The sequence below is a fragment of the Coregonus lavaretus genome (genome assembly GCF_964263955.1).
Source record: "Coregonus lavaretus genome assembly, contig: HAP1_SCAFFOLD_1144, whole genome shotgun sequence".
NCBI classification, from domain to species: Eukaryota; Metazoa; Chordata; class Actinopteri; order Salmoniformes; family Salmonidae; genus Coregonus; species Coregonus lavaretus.
Window position 1 is genome coordinate 100,001 of NW_028165236.1, and position 12,148 is coordinate 112,148.

The 12,148-nt window shown below is 44.0% G+C and overlaps 1 protein-coding gene across 1 annotated transcript in view; it reads left to right on the top strand.

Annotated features, from left to right (window-relative positions):
- The window catches only part of LOC311116095 (cadherin-related family member 3-like), a gene marked incomplete at both ends in the record, with an annotated part of 10,624 nt that extends 4,600 nt beyond the window's left edge, over positions 1 to 6,024 (top strand). The window contains 12 exons of the mRNA XM_084191224.1: positions 172 to 364; positions 536 to 701; positions 844 to 946; positions 1,102 to 1,200; positions 1,810 to 2,048; positions 2,232 to 2,400; positions 3,773 to 3,893; positions 4,061 to 4,196; positions 4,765 to 4,965; positions 5,341 to 5,389; positions 5,475 to 5,597; positions 5,993 to 6,024. Coding sequence (XP_084047350.1) covers positions 172 to 364; positions 536 to 701; positions 844 to 946; positions 1,102 to 1,200; positions 1,810 to 2,048; positions 2,232 to 2,400; positions 3,773 to 3,893; positions 4,061 to 4,196; positions 4,765 to 4,965; positions 5,341 to 5,389; positions 5,475 to 5,597; positions 5,993 to 6,024 — 1,631 coding nt within the window. The remainder of the gene's footprint in view (positions 1 to 171; positions 365 to 535; positions 702 to 843; positions 947 to 1,101; positions 1,201 to 1,809; positions 2,049 to 2,231; positions 2,401 to 3,772; positions 3,894 to 4,060; positions 4,197 to 4,764; positions 4,966 to 5,340; positions 5,390 to 5,474; positions 5,598 to 5,992) is intronic.
- Positions 6,025 to 12,148: the final 6,124 nt, after the last annotated feature.

Genomic DNA, 12,148 nt, shown 5'->3' on the forward strand with positions numbered 1-12,148 from the left:
GTATGTGTACAGCTTCAAAACCTGACTGAAATAAAAAAAACTATTAGCATGAAACAACATTTGTTCATTTTCACTGTGTGTGTGTGTGTGTGTGTGTGTGTGTGTGTGTGTGTGTGTGTGTGTGTGTGTGTGTGTGCGCGGCCCTGTGTTTTGGTCTCTCCCATGTCTCAGACACTGGCCTGGTGACCATAGCCAACAGGATGGACTGTGACTCAGCTCCTCTCAGGGAGGACCCCATCATAACGGTCACCGTGACAGCCACCTACAGCCCCTCTGGTCGTCCTGTCTCCAACACCATCACTCTGACCATCACCGTCACTGACATCAATGACAACCCTCCCATCTGCTCCCCAGACGCACCGAGGTTATCTTTTTATATTGTTCTTTATCTTTTAAAGGTGTTCTTTTCAGTATTTTATCCAACATAGTTTGAGAGAGACAGTTAGGTAGGAAAGGAGAGTGTCAGAAGAGCTGAAGGCAGCAGCCCTTGAATCCGTTACATTGTTTCCTTCTTGTTTTCTCTGACTGGATCCAGGGTGGCAGTATCTGAGATGGAAAAACCTGGGACCCTGATCACCACGGTAACATGTACAGATAATGACGTGGAGACAGCCTTCAGAGAGTTCCTGTTCACTGGCCTGTCCTGTCTGGGCTGCACCAACCGCTTTGCTCTGGAACCTCCGGGATCCAATCAGATCGTAGTAAGCAGAATATTAATACTTAAAAGGGCCAGGAGTTTTTCCTGACCAGTGACATGAAAGTATAAAATGACTGAATGATCCCATTCATGCAAAGTCACAAACGTATACAACTAAAGTTGTTTACAATTCTTTTGACGTACAGCTCAAAGGAAACCTAGACTTTGAAGATCCCAGTAACCTGCTTGTTGGTGGTGAATACAGCCTGTTGGCTGTGGCTGAGGATCAGAATGACAACAACCTAAAAGGTATGTGACTGTTTATTTGTTGGTTTGCTTGTTTCTTTTTTTATTAGGTGACTGACTGCCTAGACTGAACACAAGTGTATATCACAAAGTACAGTACTGTGATTTTTATTCCATTCACACTCATTTTGAACTCTGATTCCCATGGTACTTTGCAGGTAGTGCATACATCTATGTGACCGTGACGCCTGTGAATGAGTTTCCCCCTGTGTTTAGCCCTCCATCGTATTTCTACAGAATCTCGGAGCTTCTTGGACGTAAGTTACTACAACTATCACAACTACACTACAACAACTACACTAGAAACTATAACAACTACACTAGAAACTACAACAACTACACTAGAAACTACAACAACTACACTAGAAACTACAACAACTACACTAGAAACTACAACAACTACACTAGAAACTACAACAACTACACTAGAAACTATAACTACAACAACTACACTAGAAACTATAACTACAACAACTACACTAGAAACTATAACAACTACACTAGAAACTATAACAACTACACTAGAAACTATAACACCTACACTAGAAACTATAACAACTACACTACACTACAACAACTACACTAGAAACGACGACAACTACACTAGAAACTAACAACTACATTACACTACAACAACTACACTAGAAACGATGACAACTACACTACGACTATAACTACACTACAACAATAACAACAACACTACATCTATAACGACTACAGCGACAACATTGTCTGTTCCCAGAGCTGGCACAACCCGATCTGGGACCAGGTGCGGCCAAAGTGATGATACTGATGAATGATTGCTACATTTGCTGCAGGTGTACACCACAGCGAGCTCATTGATATGTTTGTGTCTCTCCGTCCAGGTGGGACGGTGATAGGATCAGTGAAAGCTACAGACAGAGACCTCCCTGCCACGGCCGTCCGTTACTCCCTGATCTCTGGTGGAGGAACTGGTGGTCTGTCTAACATCTTCTCCCTGGACCCCAAGCTGGGTACCCTCACCCTACTGACCCGCCCAGACTACGAGACCACCCAGACCTACAGCCTGGTCATCAGAGCTGAGGACGGGGACCCCATCAGCCCGCTCATCACCGCCACCACGGTATCACGGCCTGGTGACCTTTATACTGACATAACAAGACATTATTCCTAATGATGTAAACACAGTCCAGTGCCTGTTTTTTCCAACCGGTTTTTTTCTTCGGCCTCCAGGTTGCCCTCGTAATTAAAAACAAATAATAAGCTATATGTATGGATGTATTGGTGATGTGTGCATTTTCTTTAGGTCACTATCAACATCACAGAGGCCAATGATGAGCCTCCACTGTGTGGCCCCAACCGGACAGATATAATAGTCCCCAAGGACCTTAGGACAGGCTCCAACATCCGGGGCTTCATGATGACCTGCTCAGACAGGGACTCCCCTCCAGCCTCCTTTATCTACTCCATCTCAGGTACTGCTGGCCTCATGGCCCGTACTCAGAAAGCCTTTCAGTGTGACTGCTGATCTAGGATCAGGGTCCCCCTGTCTATATAATGTTATATGATACAAAAGGCAAAACTGATCTTAGATGAATTGGTCTGTTGTGGCTCAGTTGGTAGAGCATGGCGCGTACAACGCCAGGGTTATGGGTTCGATTCCCACAGGGGACCGGTATGAAATTGTATGCACTCACTACCGTAAGTCGTGCTGCATAAGAGCGCCTGCTAAATGACTTATCGTGCATTTGGAAAGTATTCAGACCCCTTGACTCTTTCCACATTTTGTTATGTTACAGCCTTATTCTAAAATTGATTACATTGTTTTTTTCCCTCATCTACACACAATACCCCATAATGACAAAGCAAAAACAGGTTTTTAGAAATGTTTGCAAATGTATTAAAAATAAAAAACTGAAATATCACATTTACATAAGTATTCAGGCCCTTTACTCAGTACTTTGTTGAAGCACCTTTGGCAGCGATTACAGCCTCGAGTCTTCATGGCTCACATCAACACCATCATCCCAGAAACCCTAGACCCACTCCAATGTGCATACCACCCCAACAGATCCACAGATGATGCAATCTCTATTGCACTTCCCTTTCCCACCTGGACAAAAGGAACACCTACGTGAGAATGCTATTCATTGATTACAGCTCAGTGTTCAACACCATAGTGCCCTCAAAGCTCATCACTAAGATAAGGACCCTGGGACTAAACACCTCCCTCTGCAACTGGATCCTGGACTTCCTGACGGGCCGCCCCCAGGTGGTAAGGGTAGGTAACAACACATCTGCCAAGCTGATCCTCAACACGGGGGCACCTCAGGGGTGCGTGCTCAGTCCCCTCCTGTACTCCCTGTTCACCCATGACTGCATGGCCAGGCACGACTCCAACACCATCATTAAGTTTGCCGACGACACAACAGTGGTAGGCCTGATCACAACAGTGGTACGCCTGATCACCGACAACGATGAGACAGCCTATAGGGAGGAGGTCAGAGACCTGCCGTGTGGTGCCAGGATAACAACCTCTCCCTCAACGTGATCAAGACAAAGGAGATGATTGTGGACTACAGGGAAAAAAAAGAGGACTGAGCACGCCCCCATTCTCATCGACGGGGCTGTATTGGAACAGGTTGAGAGCTTCAAGTTCCTTGGTTTCCACATTAGCACTCCTACTCTGATGCTTTATGAATACCGGCCCTGAGCCAACTGAGAAACCTGTACTCTAGATATGATCCAAGAAGACTGGTCTATGTGACAGAGTTACCATGACGTACTTAACTTTTATGACTGTATAAGATACCATAAGCTTGATATTTCCTAAATGTTTCCCTATAGGGGCCAGCAACCTGAACAACCATTTTGTGTTCTCACCTTCCTCTGGCACCAACGTCACCAGACTCTTCCTGAAGGTGCCCTTTGACTATGAGAGTGGCCTGGACCAGGTCTGGCACTACAGGTCAGATATTCTATCTACTATTGGTGCCATGTCAGTCTGTACAACTCTCAGTCTGACAAACATACTGTACAATGCCCTCTGAACTGAGAACCTATCTGGCCTTTATGGTTACATGTATTCTTAACCTCTAACTTTATATGGTTGATTGGTCGGTTGGTTTGATACAGCCTGACTGTGCTGGTTTCTGATGGGAACCTGAGGTCTGGAAGGTCTGAGCCAAGAGGTCTGACCCAGACTGGCACAGTCATCATCAACATCCGAGTAGTGGATCCGGACCTCACCACCGTCATCACTACAACTATAGTGAGCATGCCTTTATCTCTATACTGTAATGAACCTAGCGTAAAGAAGGCAGATAACCACTCCCCCGGGGGCGTTGCCTTCTTAAAGCAGTGATTACGGTTACACTCCTGCCACTATATGGGCTCCTAACCAATTGTGCTATTTTGTGTGTTAAAAAAATTAAATTAAAAAAACTACATGTACAAATTACCTCGACTAACCTGTACCCCCGCACATTGACTCAGTGCCGGTACCCCCTGTATATAGCCACATTATTGTTATTTTATTGTGTTACTTTATTTGTATTTTATTTTACTTTATTTTATTTAGTAAACATTTTCGTAAATCTATTTTTTTTTTAAACTGCATTGTTGGTTAAGGGCTTGTAAGTAAGCATTTCACGGTAAGGTCTACACCTGTTGTATTCGGCGCATGTGACAAATACAATTTGATTCGAATAAGGACATTAGTAGTTGTTACCATAACAACCATTTGACACTTTTCTACATCGACTCTGAACAACCCATCTTGGATGTGAATTTCCTCACACCATAGACTAGCACAATCACAGTTAACCCTTCCCTTGCAGCCTCGTGTAACATACATCACCATCACTGAGAACACGTACAGCGTGGATGACTGGTATATATGGTTCGTCATTGCTCTGGGGGCCATGCTACTGCTTGGTTTACTGGCCTACCTGCTGTATCACCTCTGTGGGTGGCTGTACACGGCTCTGAAACACTGCGACTGCTCTTGCTGCGAACCCAGGCCCCGGGAAGAGAAGGAAGTACTGTGAGTATTTACCTGCGATACTACATCTCCCAGTAGGCAAAGGTTGGTTGAAACGATGTTGTTACAACCAGCTTACGATGTCATTACAAATCAGTTTGATGTCCTTTCAACCAGTTTTTGCCTGCTGAGCTGAGCCGTGAGGGAATCATTACACGGCTGTGGGAGAATCAAGACATTGTTGATGACAGAAATGTATATTTCATGCATTACTAATGATATCCTTTCTTTTTTTCTGTCACATAGGATCCCAGAACCAACACCTCCAAAGAGGGAAATATTAATGGTAAGAGTCTACCTACAATATGTGTTAAAGTGCCACTGTGTTCTAGAACATCTATTCAAATGTTGCTGACCGCTCTCTCTATTCCAGGAAGTGACCAAGATCAACACTGTATTTGATGGAGAGGAAGTTGATCCTGGTAAATGTATCTAATTTCCTGTTATCTGTTCTGAGATTATCTAAAACCTAATTCTGACCTTTTGCATTTTTTGGTCAATTTTCAGTCACGGGGAGGGTGTACGAGTACAACAGTCAGTCTGGAGCCAGACGCTGGAAGAACGTTACCACTGTGTCCGAGTCTCTCCCTATGATACAGCTAGAGAGCAGCAGCATGGTCATTCCTGATGGTCAGCATGGTCATTCTGCCCAATCACAGGCTAGGATTGGGAGGGGGAGGACTGGCACTGGCCAATCACAGATGAGGAGTGAGGGAGTGGGCAGGGCCACAGAGGAGAGAGGATCTCCCTGGTCCAGTCAGAGCAGACAAACGTCTGGACCGTCTGCAAGGTCTGCTCTTTCAGAAGGAGGGGTAAAGTTAGATACGGTACCCATGACAACTAGGGGAAGGCCCAATATGTCTGAAGTCTGATTCCTCACTGACATATAATACATGACTTGTGTGCTTAGAAATCTTCCAAATCATTATTACAGTCAAGCATAGGATTTTGGTTTTGGGAAAATGTTTTGCCTTGACAACAGTTGTGTAAACGTTTGTGCAGGCAATGTTTGTATTGTACATCAGTTCAAGCCGAGTCGGGCCATAGTGTGACTTAGTAACAGCTTTGTAAGTCAAGATAACAGACAAATAAATATAACCTGTCAAAGCTTATCTAGATCAAACTGCTCTGGTGTTTAGTGTTACTATGTTACTCAACCGTTGAGGCACAGACCGTTTCCGTCATTCATCAAACTCAAGTGTAACCAACTGTCACTAATCCTGCCAACTGTGTCGTCTTTTGGTATGTTTTGAAAAGCTCAGAAAAAAGTATAATCACACAGAAAAGAATCATGCTGCCTGAAAAAAATTAAAATTTTCATATAATTGCAAAGAAAGTTGCTATAGACTATAATCTACTTTTACAATGTTAAAAGACCGGTCCTCCATAGGACATCAACTAACAGTTGGGCAGTACAGTCAGACCCTTACAGTATACTGCCTTCACCATTGGTCAGGCCCTTTTCACGCAGGGAAGTTCTCAGCAGTCATATGAATGGCACAGTTGTTCTTCAGATAATACCGGGAAGAGAAGCATCTGTGATCATTTAAGTCACAGGGAGTAGACAAGCAAACAAGACCTTCCACGTTGCAGCCGACTTCGAAGTTGAGTCGAGACTGACTGATCTACAAATCAAATCACCTTGTATCATAAATATCTACTCAATATTATTTGTAAATCAGGTCAGTCAGTCACAATTTACCCATGATGCATCACGGTTTTGATGCTCTCGAACACGGCCCCTGGCTGTGGAGAGAGGAAGCAGGTTAACCACCACCCTGTGACTACACAGAGTACTGGGTTGCTGTGTGTGGTAGAGGGGAGATAGCCCGGCCCCATAATAGTTTGTGCTGTCAGTGAATAACCATATGAGTTGGCAAGACAGCACAAACAAATCTGGAACCAAGCTAGAGGACAGAGCCTGTGACAAAGCAAAAATGTTAATGTGGTTTAATGTAATTTTGATTCATAGGGTGTTGAAATTGAACATTTATACAATTTTATGTGTTTGAGAGAAGGGATTTGATTAAAGTCAACACACAGCTTCACACAGGAATGTACACAGCCTGTCTCCTTACTACTGCGACCAGCTTGATGGGGCTCTATTATAGCCTAAAAAGGAATTGGGTACAGTATCACTTCCTCATCTTAAAATATTCACAAGAATACACCAATGACATCACAGGTTTCGTCAAAGCAATTGGGGGGGGGGCGGGGGGGGGGGGCGATCAGGGCAATGGCTGAGTAGATGATCTTTCCCTCCACAGTATAGGCAGAGCCCTTCTTGGATCCGCCTTCGACGTTCGATACACGGGAGAGGAGCATGGCCCAACTGTATGGGCTCTGGAAGACTCGGACAGGATGACGGAATCATGGAAAGAGAAGGTTTCGGGTTCCTGGGTGGCAGAGTTCTTCGGTGGTCGGCGATGAGGTGGTCGGCGATGAGGTGGTCGATGGAGATGGACATACGAATGTATTGATTTAAATCCTGAAGGTCACCTCTACAGGCCGCCTGAAGTTCCCTGTTGAGCCCTCTTCGGTAGACAGTAAGTAAAGCAGCCTCACTCCATCCACTCCCTGCCGCCATGGTGCGGAACTCGAAGGGCATACTCGGCAGCTGAATTGCGTCCTTGTTGAAGGTCTATGAGGAGGTACCCTATAGGACGACAGGAAGGAGAGTGATCGAATACCTCTTTGAAGAGGGTGTGGAAATGGGTCTCGGATCCGAGTTCTGCGCTGTTGGCAGTCCATATGGTGGTGGCCCAATCCAGGGCTTTGCCTGTGAGTAGAAACACAACAAAATCCACCCTGCTCTTGTCGGTGGCGAAGTGAATGGGGTTGTGCTCAATGTATTTGCTGCATTGCATCAGAAATCCCTGGTTTACCAGGTGAACCGTCATATTTTCCAGGCATGGATATGAATGAAGGAGGGCTATGGGTCACGCCACCTGGCATCGGAGGAGTAGGGATAGGCTGGCGGAGAAGATGGCCGATTACCTCCATACGCTCCTCTTACCGGGTTTGGCGCCACTGTAGCTCCGCTGAATCCATTCAGTTTTTGGTGAGGTATTCTGTACTGAATACTCAGGGAGAAAAAGGTGTAGATTCACGTGCAGAGCGCGGCAGGTGTTTATTTCACCTTAGCAGATGGCAGGAATCGTGGTCACAGGCAGGCAATGGTCATACACAGGCAGGCAAACAGGCAGGTGAAACAAAACTAGGACTGAAGGCTAAAACTGGTTCTCACAAACGAGCTAGGAAAAGGCTTAGTGGAGTCAAAACGAACAATACCTCACAAGGCACAAACAGAAAGAACTGAACTAAATAAGGAGCTGATGAGACCAGGTGAGTAACTAACACAGGTGAAATCAATGAACAAAAATGAAAGACAGGGCTACGTTCAAGAACACAAAGAAACAGGACTACGTTCAAGAACACAAAGAAACAGGACTACGTTCAAGAACACAAGGTTGACTAAGAAAATAAATACAGAACCTTACAGACATAATTTACAAACACAGCATTTGTTTAGTGAGTCCGCTTGATCAGAGGCAGTAGAGATGAGCAGGGATATTCCCTTGATAAGTGTGTAAATTAGACCATTTTCCTGTCCTGCTAAGCATTCAAAATGTAACGAGAACTTTTGAATGTCAGTGAAAATGTACATAATTGTCATTAATAATAGTCAAAAATAGTAAAGTACAGATACCCCCAAAAAACGACTTAAGTAGTACTTTCAAGTATATTTTACTTAATTACTTTACACCACTGGCAGTCACCATACAGTACAGTCACCATACAGTACAGTCACCATACAGTACAGTCACCATACAGTACAGTCACCATACAGTACAGTCACCATATAGTACAGTCACCATGCAGTACAGTCACCATACAGTACAGTCACCATATAGTACCGTCACCATACAGTACAGTCACCATACAGTACAGTCACCATACAGTACCGTCACCATATAGTACAGTCACCATACAGTACAGTCACCATACAGTACAGTCCCCATACAGTACCGTCACCATATAGTACAGTCACCATATAGTACAGTCACCATACAGTACAGTCACCATACAGTACCGTCACCATACAGTACAGTCACCATACAGTACCGTCACCATACAGTACAGTCACCATACAGTACCGTCACCATATAGTACAGTCACCATACAGTACAGTCACCATACAGTACCGTCACCATACAGTACAGTCACCATACAGTACCGTCACCATATAGTACCGTCACCATACAGTACAGTCACCATACAGTACATGAAGGCCATGATGGTGACGCTCACAAAGAACACAGCTGAGAAGGCAAAGTCCCCCACCAGGTGAGTCTCTGGTACAGTACGGTTACACCAGTGGCACCTGGCTGAACCTGGGGGGCACAGGACAGGTGATGATAGATAGAATAGAGGTCCTCAAAGGGCTTCGGATGCAAAATAATTACTGGGCAACTAAAACAAATGTATACAAATACATTAGAGAACATTAAAAGTATTGTTCAAATTAGCCTACAGCAGGTTGGGACTAAGCCTTTACCAAAGCAATTTTGTCTAACACATTAACCTGATGAGCCTGGTCCCAGATCTGTTTATGCTGTCTTTCCAAGTCCTCTATTATCATTGTCGACGTCGTGCAAGTTGGCAAGACAGCAGGACCTAGGACCTGATCTAAGAATAGGTTACTAGCTACCCTCTGTCAGGGATATTAATAGAACATACAGATAGGAGACATACAGAGACATACAGTTGAAGTCGGAAGTTTACATACACTTAGGTTGGAGTCATTAAAACTAGTTTTTCAACCACTCCACAAATTTCTTGTTAACAAACTATTGTTTTGGCAAGTCGGTTAGGACATCTACTTTGTGCATGACACAAGTAATTTTTCCAACAATTGTTTACAGACAGATTATTTCACTTATAATTCACTGTATCACAATTCCAGTGGGTCAGAAGTTTACATACACTAAGTTGACTGTGCCTTTAAACATCTTGGAAAATTCCAGAAAATGATGTCATGGCTTTAGAAGCTTCTGATAGGCTAATTTACATAATTTGAGTCAATTGGAGGTGTACCTGTGGATGTATTTCAAGGCCTACCTTCAAACTCAGTGCCCCTTTGCTTGACATCATGGGAAAATCAAAAGAAATCAGCCAAGACCTCAGAAAAAAATTGTAGTCCTCCACAAGTCTGGTTCATCCTTGGGAGCAATTTCCAAATGCCTGAAGGTACCACGTTCATCTGTACAAACAATAGTACACAAGTATAAACACCGTGGGACCATGCAGCTGTCATACCGTTCAAGAAGGTGACGCGTTCTGTCTCCTAGAGATGAACGTACTTTGGTGCGAAAAGTGCAAATCAATCCCAGAACAACAGCAAAGGACCTTGTGAAGATGCTGGAGGAAACAGGTACAAAAGTATCTATATCCACAGTAAAACGAGTCCTATATCGACATAACCTGAAAGGCCACTCAGCAAGGAAGAAGCCACTGCTCCAAAACCGCCATAAATAAGCCAGACTACGGTTTGCAACTGCACATGGGGACAAAGATTGTACCTTTTGGAGAAATGACCTCTGGTCTGATGAAACAAAATTAGAACAGTTTGGCCATAATGATCATCGTTATGTTTGGAGGAAAAAGGGGGTCACTTGCAAGCCGAAGAACACCATCCCAACCGTGAAGCACGGGCGTGGCAGCATCATGCTGTGGGGGTGCTTTGTTGCAGGAGGGACTGGTGCACTTCACAAAATAGATGGCATCATGAGGAAGGAAAATTATGTGGATATATTGAAGCAACATCTCAAGACATCAGTCAGGAAGTTAAAGCTTAGTCGCAAATGGGTCTTCCAAATGGACAATGACCCCAAGCATACTTCCAAAGTTGTGGCAAAATGGCTGAAGGACAACAAAGTCAAGGTATTGGAGTGGCCATCACAAAGCCCTGACCTCAATCCTATAGAACATTTGTGGGCAGAACTGAAAAAGCGTGTGCGAGCAAGGAGGCCTACAAACCTGTCTCACTTACACCAGCTCTGTCAGGAGGAATGGGCCAAAATTCACCCAATTTATTGTGGGAAGCTTGTGGAAGGCTACCCGAAACGTTTGACCCAAGTTAAACAATTTAAAGGCAATGCTACCAAATACTAATTGAGTGTATGTAAACTTCTGACCCACTGGGAATGTAATTAATGAAATGAAAAGCTGAAATAAATAATTCTCTACTATTATTCTGACATTTCACATTCTTAAAATAAAGTGGTGATCCTAACTGACCTAAGGCAGGGAATTATTACTAGGATTAAATGTCAGGAATTGTGAAAAACAGAGTTTAAATGTATTTGGCTAAAGGTGTATGTAAACTTCCGACTTCAACTCTACCTGAAGGGATAAATGCTGCAATCAAAGTTTCACTTCTGTTTTCTCCCCGCAAGAAATTGACAAAATATTTATCCCACTCTAGCCGCTACAGCTCCCAAAAGCGAAAGCCGCGGTTAACTTCAAATCAGATCAGATGATAAAACATGAAAAACTGGGTTTTTCCGATTCAGTCAATATGATCGATAACAACAAATAAAAGATTGAAAAGATTCCAAGATTTTTGAAGAAGCCAAGCGGTTCTTTAACAAGTGCAAAATCCACTCGCCGAGCGGTTCTTTGACAAGTGCAAAATCCACTCGCCGAGCGGTTCTTTAACAAGTGCAAAATCCACTCGCCGAGCGGTTCTTTAACAAGTGCAAAATCCACTCGCCGAGCGGTTCTTTAACAAGTGCAAAATCCACTCGCCGAGCGGTTCTTTAACAAGTGCAGAATCCACTCGCCAAGCGGTTCTTTAATAAGTGCAGAATCGACTCGAGGTTGGGGCATCATTAGCCTTCCTCCAGCTGCTACTGCTAAACCTAAACAAACCTCCCAGTGCAAGGATGTTCAAGCAACGTCCCTTTATATTTGAATAGATCGCGCGGGGCAGGGGCTCACAGACTGTTAGTTACTTTGAAGACTGTTGTGGCCTGTTACTTTTGAAGACACACACCCGCCCCCTTTTAAACTGGCTAATTTCAATCTAGATTGAGAAGTAATTTTGTTGTTTATCCATAACATTTGAAATGAATCTGGCTGGTGTTTTTCTGGATCATTTGTTTATCTTCAATGAACTG